This window comes from Arachis hypogaea, chromosome 14 (assembly GCF_003086295.3).
Source record: "Arachis hypogaea cultivar Tifrunner chromosome 14, arahy.Tifrunner.gnm2.J5K5, whole genome shotgun sequence".
Lineage (NCBI taxonomy): Eukaryota > Viridiplantae > Streptophyta > Magnoliopsida > Fabales > Fabaceae > Arachis > Arachis hypogaea.
The window spans coordinates 2,157,600-2,179,764 of record NC_092049.1 but is presented as its reverse complement, the minus strand read 5'-3'; the positions used below and the strand labels follow the sequence as shown (position 1 = coordinate 2,179,764).

Below are 22,165 nucleotides of genomic sequence, written 5' to 3'. Positions count from 1 at the left end.
AGTAGGAAGAGTTTACTGAAGCTGTGATGGGATTTTTTCAATCAGCTGCTCTACCGAGGGATTCAAATGTTACTTGGGTGACGTCGGCACCGAAGTTTGTGGGCGCGAAAGAAATAAAAGATCTCCGGCCGATTGGTATGGTCGGTTGTGTATACAGGGTCATCTCTAAGGTGTTGGTTCGAAGGATGCGAAAGGTGATGCCTGGCTTAGTAGAGGAGACTCAGAGTGCCTTTGTGAAGGGCAGAAAAATTCATGATGGGGCACTAATTGCTTGCGAAACTGTACATTGGCTGAAGGCAAGAAAAAAGAGCTCAGCAATTATTAAACTGGATTTTCAGAAGGCTTATGATAGAGTGAAGTGGAGTTTTGTGGATATTGTGTTGCATAAGATGGGGTTTGGACTCAGGTGGAGAGAATGGATCAAGGAATGTGTATGTTCTGCATCAATGTCGGTTCTTATAAACGGGTCCCCCTCTAAACCGTTCAAAATGGAAAGGGGTCTTCGACAAGACGACCCTCTGTCTCCCTTTCTGTTTGTACTGGTTGTTGACGTTCTTCATAGAATGATTGGTGAGGTGGTGAGGAATGGTCGTATAGCGCCTCTTTTGGTCGGCCGGGATGACATTAAGCTGTTCCACTTGCAGTTTGTCGATGATACTATCATGTTCTGTCCTCCTGAGGAGGCCACTATCAGAAACTACAAACGATTATTGCGTTGCTTCGAGGTGATGTCTGGGTTGAGTATTAACTTTAAAAAATCGAGCTTTATTCCAGTCATGAGCAAGGTTGGACAAGGAGGATGTGTAGTTTGCTGGACTGTAAGGAGACGTTGCTACCAGTCAGGTACCTGGGCATCTCTCTGGGAGCAAACCCGAGGCTTGTGAAGACATGGAAACCAGTTATTGATAAGGTGGAAGAAAAGCTTAGTCTGTGGAAAGCAAAGACACTCAATAAAGCGGGTAAGCTGGTTCTCATTAAGTCTGTTCTCAATAGTCTACCAATCTACTATCTCAGCTTATACAAGATGCCTAAGACAGTGGCAGAGAAGTTGATTTCACTACAAAGATGGTTCTTGTGGAGTAAAGAGGATGGGAGGCATGGGATGCCGCTTGTGAAATGAGATTTAGTGATGGCTCCAAAAAAGGAAGGTGGGCTGGGGGTCGGGAATGTGGTGGCTCGCAATGCAGCATTATTGTTCAAGTGGTGGTGGAGATTTTCAAAGGAGGACTGTCCCTTATAGAAGGAAGTAGTGTGCTCGTGTAATCACATGAATCCATCTGAGATGCTTAGTGTTCAGAGTGTGCCTACACGAGGGGGTCCATGGAAGGACATTTGCAGTTTACAAATCTCGGAGCCACAGGTGAGGGAGAAGATGATTACCGGCTTGTCTATGGAGCTGGAAAATGGCAGAACAATCCGGTTCTGGGAGGATAGATGGTTACCTAGTGGAGCGTTGAAGGATGAGTTCCCAAGACTGTTCTCAGTTTCAAACCTTACTGGATCTGTTATAGGGGATTGTGGGTTCTGGGATGGGATGGAGTGGGTTTGGACTTTTCAATGGAGGAGAGAGTTATTACAATGGGAGTTGGAGCTTGTAAACCAACTTCATGAGAGGATACGGTCAGTGAGGCCTATACATGAGAGAGAGGATAGTGTGGTGTGGAAGTTTGATAGGTCAGGTATTTTTTCGACTAACTCCTTTGTGCAGGTGCTGCAAGCGGAAACTCTTCCGGAGGAAATCCAGAGCTATAGCTTCACTAGCACTATTTGGAGAGGGTTCGTCCCACCAAGGATTGAGTTATTTGCTTGGTTTATGTTGGTTGGCAGGGCGACGACTAAGGACCGCCTGTGTAGATTAGGGGTCCTTGACCGGAATAATGATATGTGTGTTTTATGTTACAAATCTGTAGAGTCTGCATTTCATTTATTTCTTGGTTGTGAGTTCACTTGGCAGGTGTGGTGTGCTTGGCTATTTGTTCTTGGAAGGGTTTGGACAGTGCCAGGTTCTCTAAAGCAACACTTTGAAAGTTGGACAAACGCTTCAGGGAGAAAGATGGATCGAAAGCGGTGGTTTATTGGGTTCTTTGCAGTTATTTGGGCAATTTGGCAAGAAAGGAATGCCAGAATCTTCAAAGATCAGGCATCAGATGTAGTGGACATTATAAGCAGGTCTTTTAGCCTCTCTGATGAATGGATTGGGGATGCACCTTGTAGTTGTTGATGGTAATGTCGAAGATGACTCGGGGTCACTAGGTTCTTTGAGGTCTTTGACGTGTTGTGTATCTGGTTTTTATTTTCCAATGCTCCACCTGACGGTGTTGAGCTCTTTGTACTTCAAAAAAACTATGGATAAAGTGATAATTTGTGACAAAAAATTTAAGAGACTCAGAGAAAATAGATCGGGCACAAGAGTCATTAAAGGCTAAGGGTAGAGAAGTTTCTTAGAAAAAATTTCATAAGATGTGTTTCGAAGAGAAAATATAGATCCTAAGGTGCTAGTGGCTGTCTAGTAGAGCAAATTTTCATTCCGCTTAGCCAGTGACTATATGAACATTGTGACATCCACCATATGGATCATTACTTGCTATGAGCACATCTTTGAGTCATTTCTTTTAGTGTCGCGATTCTATACGGTTTATTGAAATTCATGAGGCACCTGTCCATGACTGTACACAGTGGACTAACCATATTCGAACTTAGGGTTGGGTAACATCGGGTTGCGAGTAGTCAACCGACGCATGAGCTTATGGCATACATAAGACCAGTCATGCATCATACTTGGCTGATACATTTCTCTGTATTTGTGACTACATACTTGTACTTGTGATTGTTATTTTGCTATATAATTGTGCTTGTACTTGTTTGCGCGACTTATTGACGTAACTACGGGAATTCCTAAACTTAGGCTGCAAAACTCCTTAGTTTTCCTGCTTAGTATCCTGTTGGAAACTTTAGGTTCTCACCTCCTAATTTTTCACGTTTTGTAGATGGGAACAGGCGTAATCTTCTTTGAGTACCCAGCGTTCGGACAGTATGTGGATCTAGTGACGGGAGACACAATAATCTAGGGTGGTCCACATACCCTTACCTACTACCTCTCGAACCGACCCTTCGCAAATTGTATTCTTAGCTTAGAGTTTGGCCCGAACATACATTACGATTTTCCGCTATCCGAGCTTCATCCAAGCGGAAACCCATTATCATTTTCCTTTGTATCCTCCGCACATGGCAGAACACAAGCCAAAGTCTCTGATGCTTCATCAGCCAGAGTACTGGCAAGCAATTCCTGATGTACCGATGCCTGCAGCCCCACCAACCTCTTCTGTAGCAGAGCTGTTCAAAAACCCTTGGGGGGATGCCTCCGAGATAACAGTCCCCAATTATCACAGGTGTGTCTGATTGACTTCTTGCACCACTGGACGAGTTCTTCCAATTATCATCTATCAATAGTTTAGTAGTCTTTTGTCTTCACCTTGTATAGATTTTTAACGGACTAATATCTTTCGTACATACACAGTTATCATATATATATAAGTCTGTATATAAGTCTGGTATACATAAACAAGCAGTCAACGTATTATGTCAAACTCTATTATGATGCTTGAAATTTGAGCCTACGGGCAGTACATGATATTTCTTGCATTTAGATATGTATGCTGTGTATTTTTAATTACTTAAACTTATCTCTTATATCTGGCTAACACACGATCTCAATAAGTGATACAGGCTTATATGTATATACTTAACATATGTAGTCTAGATATTATAAGATAAGTTGAATAATAGCGCCTAGCATTGGTTACGACGTGCCAGGAGTTGGGTCGTTACAATTATAAATATGTTGAGTTTTTTTAGTACCTTATGGTTATGTTTATCAACGAGTTAGTTAATGTTACTTCTAGGTATATTAAACTTGTCATATATTCAATGGACAAGTATTGGATGCAAACTAAGAATAGAGCTATTTTGTAATATAGGATACGTGTTAAAGAGCTATTTTGTTCATGTTTTAAATGAAATAATTGCCTTAGAAAATCTCATGAGTAAGTAGAATTTGATTTTCTAAGTCATGGTATAGTGAGAAATTATACAATTTGATACTAGTATGGAGATCGCTTCAATATGAGTCTCCTTGTTCAAGTTCATTTGATAGTGAGAATGATTATATGGATAAAAAAAGGATTTTGTTATGGTGTAAATTGATGAAAATTTCTACACATATAGAAACTTATTGATAAGGGGCAAAAAAAATGACCCGTGATCAGATACAAAAGACAACTTCTACACATACACAGAAAACACTTGTTTTAAGGGAGACAACTTTTGCAGGTTCTCCAGTTGCTTAATTATGGTTAGAATCTCGCTAGGGAGCCAATAGGGTATCTATACAACGTGTACAATGGGCTATTTATTTGGCTCAATATGAATTAAAAATCAAAATTATCCATATTTATCCTAATTCCAAAAGTGCTGTTTATTTTTGTGATAACCACCACCACTTAATCCCTAATCATAATTTTTTCCAATCCCCATTTTTTCACTTACCGTAATCTTACCCACAAAACCCTTCACATTCAAAGCTGAACATTGAACCGTCTCCCGCCGCGTGGTCTGGAACCTGGCATCAGCGCCGAGCCTCTCTCGCGCCTAGCCTCCCTCGCGTGTCTCCCGCAGCTCGCCCTCCGTCACCGGACACCCGTGGCTCACCCTGCAACAAGACCGTACCGGAACACCCCGGGTCACCCACCCTCAGTGCCGTACCAGAACACCGCGGCTCACCCTTCCTCAGCGTCGTTCCAAACCACCGAGTCTCACCCACCTTCGGCGCGACTAGACCCCCCGTTTCACCCTCCAGCGCGCACCTCTTCCGACGCCGGCAGCACTCAGTGTGGTTGCCCCCGTGTTTTCCGTCGCAGGTGTCGTTGTTAAACAACCGGAGGTGAGTGAGAAGAATTTTTTTTTTGTTATTATAATTGTTTCTATTATTACTGGAATTACATGCGATGAATCTTGTTTTGTTGTTTGATTTTTCAAAGTGAAGAAATCAATTGTTACAATTTCAATTTGCCGGAACGTGCATAACAAGCTATTGTTCTAGATGTCTGATATTAAAATAATTTTAGCGCAGAAAGGTTTGCAAAAGTTTGGTTTAAATAGCGTAGTAGTTTTCGCTCGCTGTGTGGACCTTTGCATGTAATGACACGTAGATTAGTTGACTGTTGTTGTCCTTTAGTTAAAACTATTTAAATGGTTATTTTAGCATGTTTCCAGATAGTTGTTTTTCATTTTGTGGGCTGTGATTTGGTTTTAAAAAGATTTTAACTAGTTTGAATCTGGGGCTCTTTTGACGCGTCGTTTTTTTTTAACCAACTAAGGTCGGTATTATTCATATATTCTTGTAATGTACTATTTTGTTTATTCTTTACTGTTATGTTATGTATTCTGTGTTCTGTTATGCTGTGTTTCTGTGTTCAATTAAAATTTTTTTGAGAACTTAGTTTTGTTATGATTGATAAATTTTGTCAATTATTCATTTCTTGAAATTGGTATACCATTGTAGATTTTAAATAGTGTTCTTTATGTTTATGTACATAAGGAGTATATAAAGCCTACACCTTAGTTATAAGTTATGTATTCTTTATGTACTCTTGAAACAAAATTATTTTTAGTTGAGCCTACATCATTATTAATAAAAAATCATCTAAATAACAAACACATCTGTATAAGATAATGCTCTCAGGCATGACCCTTCTTGATTTTCAAATCTGCGAAGCAATGACACTGCTCTTCCTCCTCTCTTGCACGTACATATATTGTTGTACAATCATAAAATAGCTGGACTTGAACGTGGCCTTCTACACCTACACCTCCAGACCAATAACAGCTACTGCACCGCAACAGCTCCTACACCTCCTCTGCTAGCTCTTGCGCCAACTCCTCTAGCATCCACAAGACTACAATAACTTCCATTATATGCTTATAAGTAGTGAGTGACGCTAGAGAGGATTTAGGATATGAATGGCAGTAAATTTTACAGCATAACGAACATGAGACAAAAAAAAATTGAGTGTATGAATAGTAAATTAACAAACAAACTTTATACTTTACAGTACAAACATTTGAATATAATGTATGTTCACTTATAATTAATTTTATAATAAGAGTACATAAGAAGTACATAAAGTAATTAATCTAAAAAATATTTATTAGGTGATTATATTTTATATGTACTCCAACTACAAAATTAATTATAATTGAATCTATATTATTACTAATAAAAAATGATTTAAATAACAAGAAAATTTAGTGACCGAGAGAAAAAGAAAGAGAATTTTTGAAATGCATCAACCCATTTTCTTGACTTATATATATAGAATGCGAAAGTGCGGACCAATTTTTTTAAATTTTTTATTCATAGGTAAATAAAATGAAAAAGATGACCCTCTATATATATATATATATATAGTGATTTCTAACTAATTCTCTTATAAATAAAGGTAAGTTAACACCTATGATATATTTGTTGATTATTGACAAAAATCTATTGTATTATCATGGTTAACACTAGTTGAATTGCTATTCAAAATTAATTAAGTAGTTGTTTAATGTGTGACTTATTAGTTTATTCCATGTCAAATGGGTATAAATCTAAGATTCGTCAATGGTAGTGGGGTTGGTTCCAGCAATAACTAAACAAAAATAAACATGAATGCATGCAAAGGAACGAGAAAAACAAATTGAGCCTACCATAGATTTATTTAAAATAGATTTGAGAAATTATTGTGTAGTGTTGTGATATATGACAAAAAAAAAAAACGATTAAATGTTATTGGAATTTGGTAAAAGAGTTGCTTGGTTTTTACTTCAATAGAACATATAATAAGTTGCAATTAGATTTTAGATAAATTATCTATACTCTAATCTTCTCGTTCTGTTTTTTATTTTTTTTATACGTTCTTTTTAGTTTTTGAACTTTTTTTTGCCTTGGAATCAATTAATACATTAAGTGGTTTGGAAAAAAAATTAAGACTTTTTAAAAATCTCTTGTAATTTATAAAAATAGTTTTATTAGGATGGAATGATTTGATTTTTAAAATTAAAGTGAATAGATGGTTAGTATTTATTATGGTAACAGTTAAATTCCTCTAATAACCGTTAAACAAATTATAAAGAATAACTTATCTTTTATTTATAAAAGAATTAATTAAAAATTATATATATATATATATATATATATATATATATATATATATATATATATATATATATATATATATATATATATATATATATATATATATATACGTGGAAGCTTCGTGCAACTTGGGTCTATTTTTAATAAGTATATTCATTTTAAATTTTGTTATGTACACAAATTAATAATTCTAAATATGATCCTATATGGATTTAACAGTAATTATGAAATTTTTAAATATGGCTAGAATGTTTTTAAAATTTATTTGATATAATCTAATTTTTCTTCCTTGTAATTCTAATCTGAAACATATCAAGAGTGTGTCCCTAATCCCTCGTACCAACAGAGTGTGTCCTCCTATGAAGTACGGACACTTTGTTTAATTGTCGTGTCGGCGTATCGGACACATTTCAGACACGACGCACGGAGACACTCGTCCGACATGCGTGTCTCCCGTGTCCTGTCCAAAAAAACAAAAAAATCAGCCGGACACGGCCCGACACGGTCCAATGACATTTTGAAAAGCTCTTCTCATCAGTTTCACTTCACCCTTCACTTTAACAAAAGTTAAAAACCTTTCACCTCCACCCCCAAATCCGTCTCTGGCTCCGTGGCTCCACACCCACTCACCATCTCCTCACCTCAGTCTACCGCCACCTCCAGCCATCGCCGCCACCTCCGGTCGTCACCGCCGTGGATGTTCATCATCTCTCTCCATACCCACTCACTCTTAATCTCAGCATCTCCTCTTCACTGTCGCCACTTCTTCTGCGGTGCATGTCATCGCTGTTCGCTGCTGATCACTGCTTCTCCAGCCACCACTTGTTGTCGTCATTGCTCCAGTTCTCTCTGCTGTGTTCACCACCTCCCCGGTCGCCACTTCTACCGTGACCGTTGCCCTGCTCTCGTGCTCTTCCGCTGTGCTCTTCTGCATCCTCCATTTCAAGTAAGGGAGAATATTTATTTTTCTATCAATCAATTTTCTGGTTCTGTATTTCTATTTTTTTTCTGGCCTCAGTGCTTCTCTTTGGTTCTGATTTGTTTTGTTAGTTTTGTGTTTTCATTTGATTTTGGATTTCTATTTTGTTCTGTGCATCTTCTTGGTTTGGTTTTATTTTATTTTGTTTTGTGCTTCTGGAATTAGGTATTATTAGATACTTCTTTCATAATTTTTTACTGCTGCTATGAGAAGATTAGAAACTAGAAAATAGAAAGACACAGAACTGATAGAAGAAAGACAAGAGAAAAAAAACTGGATTGATGGTAAGGTTACTCTTGAGTCTTGATGGTTTAGAACTTAGAAGTGGAGCTAGTCTCACTTCCTGATGGGTTAGGAGTTAGGATCTGAAGATCATAGAAGTGACGTGGCTGGTTTAATTTCTTCAATAGTGAGAAGTGGAGCAAGAGTTACGGTGGTGGTGGCTCTAGTTCAGAGGCTAAGGGACCGATGGGGCCAGTATTCAGCACTTATGTATATGAAGAGGAATAAGGCAGTGACTTGTTAGATTCCTAGAAATAAATTTATTTTATTTTGAGTTTTAGTGTAAAAATGTCTAGACTCTAGATAGCAATTTGTCTATAATTTGTTCTATATGCATTTATGTATATGCTGTTATTATATATATCATGGTTCTAATGCTAATCCTGATTCATAACTTTAGGTTATCTTTCTCTTCTTAGTAATCATGTTCATATTGAAGGATTATTTGTTAAGGTTTTGTTGTGGTCCTTGGCAATTCGCACCTCTTATAATATGTTTTTATCTGTTTCTTTTTTAGTAAACATTAAACAATATAGCTGGGAATGAACTCAGCTTACTTACACAAATGTTTAGTATTATATAATAATTTTTCTTGGTTTTGTTTTCTCTTTATGCTTTTTTTGGTTCTGTTTTGCTCAAGAAATTGAATTGTAAAAAAATAATTTTGGTTCTTAAATTATTGTAGGATTGTGAGAGATGAGTTCAGAGAGTGTTCAAAATAATTTTGAAGAAAGTGTTGATAAGCCTTTATGAAAATTTGTAACAAAGAAAGATAAAATTGAAGGGGGCGAAAATCTTGAATTTCAATGTAAATTTTGCAAGGTTTTATTCAGTGGTTCTTATACTAGAGTAAGAGCACATTTATTGAAGATTTCAGGAAAAGGAATTAGATTTTGTGCAAAAGTTACATCAACAAAGCTTGAAGAACTTAAAAAACTTGATAGTGAAAGTACATTGTTGCATGAAAGTAAAAAGGCTAAGTCAATTCCTCTTCCACCCTTATCTAATGCAAGTGAACTTGATTCAAGAAAAAGAAGAGCGACTGGACCTTTAGAGAAAGCTTTTAATGTGAATGCAAGGGAAACTCTAGATTTATATATTGCTAGAATATTTTTTTCATCTGGATTACCTTTTCATCTAGCAAAAAATCCGTATTTTGTCAAAGTTTTTTCTTATGCTGCCAATAATTATATTGATGGTTATATTCCTCCTGGATATAATAAATTGAGGACAACTTTGCTTGAGAAAGAGAAGCAACATGTGGAGAGAATGTTAGAACCTACTAAGAATTCATGGAGTGGAAAGGGAGTGAGCATTGTAAGTGATGGATGGAGTGATCCCCAAAGGAGGCCTATTCTTAATTTTATGGCTGTAACTAAAAGTGGGCCTATGTTTCTGAAAGCTGTAGATTGTTCAGATGAGATCAAAGACAAGGATTATGTTGCAAAGCAAATAAGAGACGTGATAAGAGAAGTCGGTCTCTCAAATGTAGTGCAGATTGTGACTAATAATGCGCCGGTTTGTAAAGCGGCTAGTTTATTGATTGAAGCTGAATTTCCATCTGTTTTTTGGACTCCTTGTGTTGTTCATACTCTCAACCTTGCTTTAAAGGACATTTGTGCAGCTAAGAATACAGAGAAGAATAATTTTGTCTATCAAGAATGCTCATGGATTACTCAAATTGCTGACGATGCTTCTTTTATAAAAAATTTTATTGTTAATCATCATATGAGGTTATCTATTTTCAATGAATTTAATACATTGAAGTTGCTTAATGTTGCTCCTACTCGATTTGCTTCTACTATTGTGATGCTCAAAAGATTTAGGTTGTTAAAGCAAGGCCTCAAATAGATGGTTATAAGTGAGAAGTGGTCTTCATACAAGGAAGATAATATTGGCAGAGCTGAGGTTGTTACAGAAAAGATTTTGAGTAAAAATTGGTGGCAAAAAATTGATTATATTCTTGCTTTCACAAATCCTATTTATGATGTTTTAAGAAGTACAGACACAGATGCACCTACTCTTCATTTGGTCCATGAGATGTGGGATTCAATGATCAAGAAAGTAAAAAGTGCTATATATCTCTATGAAAGAAAAGATGAACAAGAGTCATCGTCCTTCTACGATGTTGTGCACTCAATATTAGTTCAAAGATGGACAAAAAGTAGCACACCTCTTCATTGTTTAGCACATTCATTGAATCCAAGGTAACTTTTTACATTTATTGTTTATAACTTTTATTTATAAGTAAAGATAATTGAATCATTATTAATTTATGATTAAACACTAATTATATAGGTATTATAGCCACCAATGGTTGAGAGAAGATCTTACACGAGTTTCTCCTCATCAAGATATTGAGATCACTAATGAGAGAGTTAAATGCTTGAAGAGGTATTTTCCTAATGAAGAAGAGAGGAGAAAGGTAAACATTGAATTTGCAAGCTTTTCTGATGGTAGAGGTGTCTTTGATGATTATGACTCTTTGAATGATAGAGGCATAGTTGATGCAAAGTCTTGGTGGCTAATTCATGGTAGTAAAGCAAAATTTCTTCAACCAATTGCTCTTAGGCTACTAGGGCAACCATCTTCATCTTCTTGTTGTGAAAGGAATTGGAGCACATATTCTTTTATCCATTCCCTAAAAAGAAACAAGTTGAAGCCTAAACGTGCAGAAAATTTAGTATTTGTCCACACTAATCTTCGTCTTCTTTCAAGAAAAACTCCACAATATAATAAAGGAGAAACTATGATGTGGGATATTGCTGGAGATGCTTTTTCACCAATTGATGAAGAAAATGGTGTTCCTGAAGTTGCTCACCTTTCTCTTGATGAACCGGAGTTGGAAAGAGTGACTTTTTCTAATGATGAAGATATCAACCATATATGATGGAGAAATAATGACTTTAGATAACTTTTTTTTTTGTGTACATGTGATGTACAAAATTCTTACTATCTCTATTAAGACATAGGAGTTTAGAATTTTATCTTTTGAATACCTATACACTTTAGGAAAAATGCATATCATATGATTGTTTTTAAAAATATCTCTATTAAGACATATCTCTATTTAAATATATTATATTATTAGTATATGCGTGTCCCCGTGTCCGACAACTTTTTAAAATTCGCGTGTCGCCGTGTCGCGTGTCGTGTCGTGTCCCGTGTCCGTGTCCGTGTCTGTGCTTCATAGGTGTCCCCTAATTTCTCATACCAAACATAGCAGCCATGAGCCACCACCGTAGAGAAAGGTGGGTTGTTGCCGTCTGAAGGAGTGCCTTCTCCCTCCAGCAACTAGCAGAGGAAGGACGTTGTCTTCACTCTACGACTAAGAGATAACCCAAAATCTATTTGAGTACCTTAGCAATTCTTCAGGCAAAGTGTCTTTCCCCTATTGTCGTACTCTACCTCAAGGAGTTGTACCTACTTTTCTATCGGTCTAAAATTCTTCTTAATTATTGTGCTCAATCTTATAAGTTGTGACTTTTGCTTTAGAACTATTTGATTTCTAACCATTTTCATTATTTAAATAAAAAAATTTCAACTCTTTTGGATGTTTTCCCAAATAGGGATATTGGATTGAGTAAGGATGTTAGAAAATAGATTGAGTTCTTACAGAAGTAATTAAAGAAGGCTAGGTTGTTTATAGACAAAAATCATGATGTGCTTAGGATAAGACTCTTTGCTTTTTTTATTCTATGAATTTGAGAGTGAGAAGATTTGTAATTTGTTGAATTGAGGAATTTGTATGTTAATAAGCTTAGGATTTTGGATGCTACGAGTTGTAGAAGTGAAATTGAGGATTTGAAAGAACAGATTGTTAATTATGAAGTAAAAAAAATTAGGGTTCTACAGAGAATGAAGTAGAAATGGGAAGCGAGGGGAGAAGGACGACGCGGAACAAGATAGGATTCCAGGGATCAAATACGGTCCAAAATCAAATGTTGTCATGCACTTAATTATTAGAGCGTCTAACGTGACAAGATTTTTCCACTTTAACACTCTGCTTGTTGATTCATCACCGAAAGGGTCGAGAGGCCAAATTGGTGCCCGAACCTGAATATAAGGGACTACTATGAAAAATTTTAAATTTTAAAGACCAAAATAAATAATTACGTGAATCTGAGAGACTAAAATAATAATTTATTCATTGGTTATCAAATCAATTTTACTTAAATAAAAAGAAAAATTCATTTAAATTATCAATTATCACAATTGAAAAAAAATTAAAACTAATTAAAATGCGAGTGAATATATAATATTTTATAGCCAATAAATTAGATTCTTTCAATAGGCTAGATTATTTATTGAACAAAGAGTAAAACTTCACTACTTGTAGCAATTTTCATAGTAAAAAAAAAAAAAGAACAAATATGAGCTTAGGACAAATAAAAATTTTGGGCTTAAATTTGTTTTCTCTCTATAAAAAAAGTAAACATCTAATTCAGTTTCTGTTTATTTTTATTAATAACAACACAATTTTTGTAAAAAAAAAAACACTTGAATCCTAATCTTACTATTTTGAGATAATATGATTCTTTTTATTTAAAAATTTATTAAATATTAATGAAAATTAGTGTATATAAAAAGTTTTATTTATTATTTGTAGTGTTTTAAACTCTTCAAAAAATATTTCAATAGTAAAATCAACTATCGCTACTATTACTATCACATTCTTCATCCCTATTATTATAACTTCTATCTCTACTATTTTTATTGTGTTGTGATACATCATTATCATCATTATCTCTTCTATCATCATTAACGCCAATACAAATACTATCAACATCACCATTCTCTTTTATTTTTTATTCGATGTTATTTTTTTTTTTTAAAGTCTTTGTACTGTAATTACTTTTTTTTATGTGACATCACTTTTTGTCATGATCTTTCTCCACTTAATCATCAGTGATATTTTTTTAAAAATAAATTTATTAATAGTTTGTGAAAATTTAAAACTCTATATATTACAAATACAATTTTTATAAAATTAATTTTTATTATTATTTGACAAATTTTTTTTAAAAAAAATGGTATTATTTTTAAATAAAAAAAAATTAAAATTAAAGTTTTTTTTAGTGAAAATGGTCTTATTTTCCAAAAAAAAATAGACAAAAATCGAATCGAATTTTTACCCTATAAATATTAAATAACCCTTTTTATTAATGACAAAATCTTTCAAGTACAGTTTCCATTATTGTTCCCACTAAAATCTCCAAAGTGAGAACTTCCAATGGTTTGGTCAACATATTTTAGGAGGCAGTCAACCATGGTGTTTGGTCCAGCCTATTGAATACTGATCACTAAAGCTGTACAATCATAAATGCAATCTTGAATGAACTTAAATATGTTTGGAAGTTGGAACAAAAAATAATGCTTCACCCTTTTGTCGTATGTAACCATAAACAATTTATAAAATCAGCATAGTTAGGGTTTGTGTAAAGGCTATTTCTCTTTTTTTTATTTATAAAATATATATTTTTCTTCTTCGTAATATTATAATAATATTAAAAAATATTTTAATTGAATAGACTAAAATATATGGTATATTAATTTTGTAGTAGAGTAGAGTATACATTTTGAAAATAGAAGGAGAAAAGTATCATTTTGTCAATAAATCTTAATCTCTTAATCATCTAATATCATAATAAATTAAATGAAATAATTAATGAAATAATTATTCTCTTAAATAATAAATTAAATGAAATAATCTATTTCTCTTAATCTCTCAAAAGAAAAATAAAAACTAAACTACTAAAAAAAAATATTTTATAGTTAAAGGTCAATTCTAAGCGTTCTTCTTTATTATTGATTGTATGTAGACATATTATTGTTTTAAAAAGATAACAAATGAAAACAATGCAAGTATACATACACATATATATATATATAAAATAAGGAGTATAAGAAATAAACATAACGAAAGAGCTAAAAACGTAGAATTATACACCAACAAAACATATTTATATAGCTCTTCAAAAATTAAGAGCAAACCATTCTTCATAACCAAATTATTTTAAACATTTAAACTTCCTCCAAATTATTTTAATCAAATCAAGGAGTTCATTCATTTTATTTTTATATGTTTTAATGGCAATGGTTATCAATGCCTAGATAATCGCAATAATTTTTCATCTTACCACTACATTTATCAAAATAATTAATAAGATTTTCAAATAAATAAAATTTTTTTCACATGATATTTTCAAATAAAATATGATATTTTCATACAAGCAATTAGACATAGAAACCACAATTATTTAAGTGATATAAAGTTGGCAACAAACTTGTGCTGGCAGATCTAGAAAATAAAGAATGAATTAATCTTCAATAAAGAATGGAAGACATCTGGAATATGTGTTGAAGTGGTTCACCGATTCATGCAGAAAAGATGAAGAAGATGAACTGAGCATGAAATTCTTCGCCAGAGAGAGAACGGAACTTCTACTGAGAAATTAGGAAAATTACTTATTCAATTACATCGTAGTTCTTGTTGAATCTTTTTTAAATTTGCTCGTGTGTAATCCCTAGTGGACCGTTCATATCATTTCATTACATTAATGAAATATTTTCTCTAAAAACAAAATATTTTGACCTTGGAGGATATGATTCACTGTATTCGATATAATTCGGTTGTAACTACCGATATATATATATATATATATATATATATATATATATATATATATATTCATGTTTGATCATGATAACGTTAAATTTTTATTTTTATATCATTAATACAATTGTAACTAATTAAAAAATAACCGATGAGAAGACAAAAAAAGTACGTGTAAATTTTCAATTATATTTTAATCTTCATGAGAGTACATACTAATTTGAGCTAATTTGAGTGTTGGAGTGTTTTTGTCAAATATCTCTTTTATTGTGTTCTTTAAAGTATCCAAACAATACATAAAATTTGACAAATAAAAAGTTTACTTTATAGTTTATAGAACAAGCTATACCTCGAAACCCATTGCACAAAAACAATATTCATTCCTTATAATAGAAATCCTATTTATTACAAAATTCATGTTATAGTCTTAAGAAGAGATAACATCCACCATAGCTATGATTTAATTTTCTCGTCTTTAAGTCTCTTGTTATAACTATTTATTTTCACTTCTTTGAGCTTTATTTCGTTGACTAACATGTTTGGTCAGTTTAGAAGTCACACATGATGATCATCAAGGAACTTCACAAATCAAAAGAGTGAAAAAAAAAAAAAACACACACACACACACAAGAATAAGAACAATTCTAAATGAAACAATAATGTGAAAGGGTAAAAAGTAGGGTTTCAACATTATTTGGTCATCAATTGGTTCGTTAGAAAATAAATTGTGTTGATATTGGATTTGTTACCAAAGTGTTGAGATATTTAAATGAACAATGAAAAAAAAGAAAGAAAGAAAGAAAATCACCTACTATACCACATCTGACAAATAGCAGCGGTTATATAGTCGATTAGCAACAGTTTTCAACCGTTGCCAGACAGATAACAACGATTGATAACCCGCTAGAAGATAGCGTGCGGCTAAATTTTTAGCAGCGGTTTCAAACATGAGAGAAAGAGAATGTGTGTGTGTGTTTGAATTGATGAATTATATGAGAAGTTGAGTTTGTATAAATTAAACAACTCTTACTTGATCAACATTTTGCGGTGGACATGCAAAGCAATAAAAAGAAAAAAAAGAATAAAGGGAAAAAATGGCAAAGAAAATGATTGCATGAAGTATGATGGATAGTAAACTAGTTTGCATGTTGAAAAGTTGGAAGAGTTTGGCATTCCCTGCTGGTAATTGAAAAATCAAGCCCGGACTTAGTAACACAAAAAGTACCACACCTACCACTACTGGACTCCACCAACATCCCATTACCATCAATCATTCCTTATTCTTTCAACACCCACACTTATATAAAGGCTAAAAATGACAAAATTCGTTGCTCCTCTTGAAAGATTTTTAAATCAAATTTATCCTTTTAAAATAGTTATATTAGTTCTTTCGTCATTTTTATTGGTTATAACATTAAAATTTGTTGATGTAATATATTAAGTGATACCGCACTAATCACACTATACACTATATGTGACAATTCTAATTAGTTTTTTATTGACTAATCATTAATTCTACAAGTATTTAAATCATACTCAATATCCATTCAACTAGCATCATAGGATATTAGGTGTCCAGAATCAAAGTATAATAACTACATTGTTAATTACTATGATAGTCACAGGTCAAAGAAAACTCTATTACTATGTTCATCTTGAGAATATTCTATTGACAAATATACGGTAATTATAACCATTAGGAATTCTCAGAGTGAGTTAGTTCAATGGTCATATATATCTATATGCACCATCTATATATATAATTTAATAAATGAGATCTATTAATCTTCTTCCAATGAAGACCATTATATATATATTGATCTTTCTGGATTATTAATGTCCTTTTTAATAATCCTATGACCAAGAATAATTTAGATTAAATTATAAAAAATTTATCTCTCAATATTATGATCACTATCACAATGATAAATATCTAAATTTAATCAAGGACCTTATTATATTAACATTTTAATATAATAACAATAACAAATTATTTGACACGTAATTGATTAGATTATGGTCATACTACTTATTTTCAACAGTGCTAATATGATAAATTTATGAAATTAGATCAAATCAATCTCAAATTAAGGAGCGCCTTAAGACATTAAAATTTATTAATTTATTTGGAGTTGATTGATCTAATTTCTTAAATTTATCGTGTTATTATTCAATTAAGACTGACAGGTGTGTACTGTATATTACTACTTAATATGTTATATCAATAAATTCTGATGTCATCATCAATAAAAATGATAAAAAGATTAATGTGACTAATTTAAAATTTTTAAAAAATAAATTTAATTAAAAAATTAAAGACTAATTTAACAAATGAATAATTTTTGAAAGAGGAATTTGATTATTTAATGGTTATATAAAGGTGAGAAGCTTAGGATGGAAAGAGAGAGGGGACTCGCAAATAGGTTTCGAACATTTACCGGCCACCTAAGTAAATCATTATCCATGAGTATTCCATTCATCGATAAATTTTTTGCAAATAATGGTTTGCATTCATAAAATCAATAAAAAGCGATGCAAGGATGAAAATTAAGCTTATTTAATAGGTATTAATCCCACGGATAAATTTTATAAAACGTCACAAAATATCCAGCATTATATATATTCTTAAAAAGTGGTTTAAATATTAGATTTTGATGTGATTTTTTTAAGTATAATTAATAAATAAAATATTTTTATCTTTAAAATTTAACAAATTTATATTAAATAGATTCTTTTTCAATTTGTTTTTGTCAATGATAAAGAATATTTTAAAAAGATAAAAAAAAATTTAGAGATTTTACAATTTGGTTAAATCTGATTTTTTGTATGTACTTTTTGAATAAATATTTAAATATTTTTATAAAATATTAGATTAAATATATATATAAATAATTTGTGAAATATAAAAATTATTTGTTACTTATAAAAGATAATATTTTTAAATTATTTTTATTGTATTTTAAAAATATTTTTATCATATTTTATAATATTTTAAAAATATTTTTATCGTTACGAAAAGTGAAGTATTTTTGTCGACATATTCAAAAATTGTGGACGATTTTACCCTTTGTTTTTATTTGTGGCCATGTCACATTTGTTGGTGATATACTAAAATAACCATTATGCAACTTATTATTTTAAAACTATGAAATGACCTTTCACTAAAACTAATTTTACTTATGAGATTAGATTTGTTTCATCTTGTTGAATTAATAATTAGTTAATTACTGAAACATAGTTGACAATGAATAAATGTTAGGTTAATATTGATGAGCATTATTTGAGTTCCACAATGAGTCGTTTATTAATTTTCCACACAATGGTTATTCTATATTTATATTTCATGCCTTTCAGATGTTGATAAAAGATGAATAATAATAAATTATTATTATCATATAGGGTTAGTGATAAATTAAATTCCTCAACAATGTATATTGATTAAATAAAATGATTTGTGAGTACTATGCCCTTTAAATTATTTAAATGCATCGTCATTGTTAATCTTTTTGGTGGAAATTCAGGTGCAGTTGATTTTACGTGAAGTTGATAATTGAGAATCGTTAGATAATTTAACTAATTTGACTAAATTTTTATCTAACGGCTCTCAACTATCAACTTCACAAATTATCTAACGACTCTCAATTATCAACTTCACGTGAAGTCGACTGCACCTGAGTTTTTACCAATCTTTTTTAATGTAATATATGATCACTCTTCGCAAATTTTTAAATTGAGACAAATTAGCTTCTAAACTCATAAAAAGGGACATTTTAGTTCTTATTTTAAACTGCCAAAATTTACAATAACAAATATTACAAATTAAAGGAATAATCACATGAAACAAGTTTAATTTGGAAACCAATTTTAAAGTTTTACTAAAAGAAAAATAATAAGTGGCTAAATAAAACCCAACACTAATGGGTTACTCATAATTTTTTATCTATTCTTCTTCCCTTCCTAATTTTATTTCATTACATTTTAATGCTGATAAGACTGTGTGTCAGGCCCTAAAATTATTGAAAAATTTTTAAGTGTACTGTCATATTGGTGTTTCAGTTATTTTTAACCGTTGATCTTAATTATAAAAAATATATATAATATATATAATTAAGATCAACGGTTAAAAATCATTGATACACCAGTATGACGGTACACTTGAAAATCTTCCAAAATTATTTATATGTAATTTTAGATTTTCGTGACAGTAATGTCTCATTGCTTATTCAAAGGGTAAACTCCACAAACCGCTTCCCATTTTTGAAAACACTCATAAAAAAAAACTATTTTTGTTAACGATAAAAAAATTCTTAAAATGCAATAAAAATAATTAAGGTCAACTATCTATTCTCAAAACATCTTTTAGAAATTAAATTTTAATGCGATTTGTTGTAAACATAAAAATAATTATTCTTAAAAAAGTGTTAATATGTCTTTATTAGCTTGCCTCAATATTTAAAAAAATAAATAAATAAGAGTTTTGTTGACAAATTTATTTTTGTTTATTTTTGTTATTTCTTTAGCTTGACATCAAATACATTTATTTTTGTTTTTAATTATTTTTTTAGTCTTTGTAATTTTATCAAATTTATAATTAGATCTCTATATTTTTATATTTTTTTAATTAAGTCCTTACATTGTTTCTAATTTTGTAATTAAGTTCTTTTTATGTTAAAAATATTAAAATTAATAAAATATTCTTTCTAAAAAACATGTGGTCAAAAATCTAATTAGGTTCTTAATTGTAGGTACCTTCAATTTGTAAAGAAATATTCCGTTAATTATAATATCGATCTTTTACATTAACAAAGACCTAACTAAAAAAATTAAAAATCATGTAAGACTCAATTAAAAAAATATATAAAAATCTAATTGTAAATTTAGTAAAACTAACCAACAGAATGGTATAGTATTTTTATTCAAATGTACAATTAATCAGTTATGCATGATTCAATAATAATTACTAATTGAAACTATATATATCAATCAGTAGGGGGGGAAAATTAAAGCGTGGTAGGAATTCACACTTAAACAGTTAAACCCTTTGCCCAATTAACTGAATGTTTAGTTGTTTTTTTTTTTAGACTTTAATCGGTTCAAATCGGATTAGTCTAATTTCTATTAATCAGATTCTAATATCAATAATTTAATTATGAGATAAGAAAAAAAAAAAAAAAAAGGCATAAACGGAGCCTAATAATAAGCGTAAGAAAATAATTACAAGAAATGGAAGATCTATATCTCAAGAATGAACGTATGTTACAACAATGTTGAAATTAATCTGGACATTGAAAAAACAAAAATATCAATAATTCATCCGGTTACTTTATAACTTAGTCTTTATTATACATTATGAGTCATAATTCGACTTTATTTGCCTTTATTCTAAGTTTGTAACGGACGATCTTAATAACCATTATTCTGACTTAATGAACAACAGTCATAACATCAACTCTATTCATCAACCATATACTTATAAAGGCACCAATTTTTATATCTCAAAGGAGACCATATGATAAATTTTATTTCATGTAACATTCTATAATCATAGAATTCTTATACCTTTTAAACACTTACTGACTTGAGCGTCGAAATGTCTTTTACAGGTACCCATTATGTTCTTTAATATCCGAGTTATTCTCATTACATTAAAAAAAAGCGTATTATAACAGCGCAAAAGACGAACTATACCTCGAAAGTCCATCCACACAATAATAATAATAATAATAATAATAATAATAATAATAATAATAATAATAATAATAATAATTAATTACTACTAAATTAATACATTCACTCTCCAAATAAGAAAACCAAATACATGGTAATTCACTAGACTAAACTCAAATTAAACCCCGGAAAAAAACAAGAACAAACACTTAATAATATTAAAAAGAAAGCAACATTAAACCAATAACCACAATTATATGGTCGGAAATAAAATGAGGTTTAATTACTCTCTTGATTCCTATAGTTTCATGAAATTTTTAATTAGGTCCCTATATTTTTTTTTAATTGGATCCCTGCACCAAATTTTTTTTTCAATTAAATCCTTCTTAGTAGTAATTGGCTTAATTTTATAGGGATCCAACTAAAAAAAAGAATTGGTACAGGGACCTAAATAAAAGGAAAAAAAGTGTAGGGACCAATTAAAAAAAAAAATTGGTGTAAGGACTCAATTAAAAAAAAAAATGTATAGGAACCTAATTGAAAATTTTCTGAAACTATAGGACCAGTAGAGTAATTAAACCATAAAATGAATTCCTCCCAAATAATGAAATAAAAATAGCCAATAATTTTCAGCCGGTGTAGAGATGAACTCTAATGGCAATGAGGAAAACACAAACGAGACCAAAGAAGAGAAGAGAGTGAATGAGAATGGAAGCAGCACTTGTTTGAAAGTTACCAAATTCAACACACCTTGATCTCCCAGGCACCTGAAACAACAACCCTGGTGTTAATAACACAAACAGCACCACCGACACTAGCACTGGTCCCCAGTTCAACATTCTTAATTAATTATCTTAGCTTCCTCAAATTCAATTCCTATGTTTCGTGTTTTGATTAGCACACCCCAATCACACTATTTATATAGAGATCTTTAATTAATTTTTGGTTCTCAATTATCTTAGCTTAATTTAATTAGGATCGGACATACATATAGAACTTTACACTATTATTATTATTATTAATATATGAATTGATAAATTGCATGTTTAATATATATGAAAATAAATAAAGAATGAATATATATTATAACACTCGACGTGTTGCACGAATATAACACTAATTTCTGTTAAAAAAAATTAATATCAACTGAATAAATAAAGAGAAATAATTTTATTCGAATAACTTGCAATAATTTGTTCTAAATAAAATAGTATTTTGGGCAAGTTGGATGAGACTTAGAAGATTAAGCTACTGTGGATTCACTGGTGCATGCACGTGTGTGTGTATGCTTGATTTAGATTTGGATTAAGAATAACTTGCTTGAGTGTATTAACCATGTTCTTGAGCTTTCACCACCACTTATATATGTCACTTTGAAGCAAGGAATTTATAGTCATCACTACTTATTGCTATTTTGGTTAGCTAA

At 31.4% G+C, this 22,165-nt stretch overlaps 3 protein-coding genes across 3 annotated transcripts; 2 read left to right on the top strand and 1 right to left on the bottom strand.

The window, feature by feature from the left end:
* The first annotated feature begins 3,225 nt into the window (after positions 1 to 3,225).
* On the top strand, positions 3,226 to 10,307 carry LOC112740529 (uncharacterized). The gene is made up of 2 exons (XM_025789200.1): positions 3,226 to 3,389; positions 9,290 to 10,307. The coding sequence occupies exons 1-2, from the start codon at positions 3,226 to 3,228 to the stop codon at positions 10,305 to 10,307; spliced, it is 1,182 nt and encodes a 393-aa protein (XP_025644985.1).
* On the top strand, positions 10,255 to 11,360 carry LOC112740226 (uncharacterized). The gene is made up of 2 exons (XM_025789009.3): positions 10,255 to 10,663; positions 10,755 to 11,360. The coding sequence occupies exons 1-2, from the start codon at positions 10,308 to 10,310 to the stop codon at positions 11,344 to 11,346; spliced, it is 948 nt and encodes a 315-aa protein (XP_025644794.1). The 5' UTR covers positions 10,255 to 10,307; the 3' UTR covers positions 11,347 to 11,360.
* A 9,469-nt stretch (positions 11,361 to 20,829) lies between these two features.
* Positions 20,830 to 21,810, bottom strand: LOC112740225 (uncharacterized). The gene has a single exon (XM_025789008.3). The coding sequence runs from the start codon at positions 21,576 to 21,578 to the stop codon at positions 21,369 to 21,371; it is 210 nt and encodes a 69-aa protein (XP_025644793.1). The 5' UTR covers positions 21,579 to 21,810; the 3' UTR covers positions 20,830 to 21,368.
* Between the last annotated feature and the right edge of the window lie 355 nt (positions 21,811 to 22,165).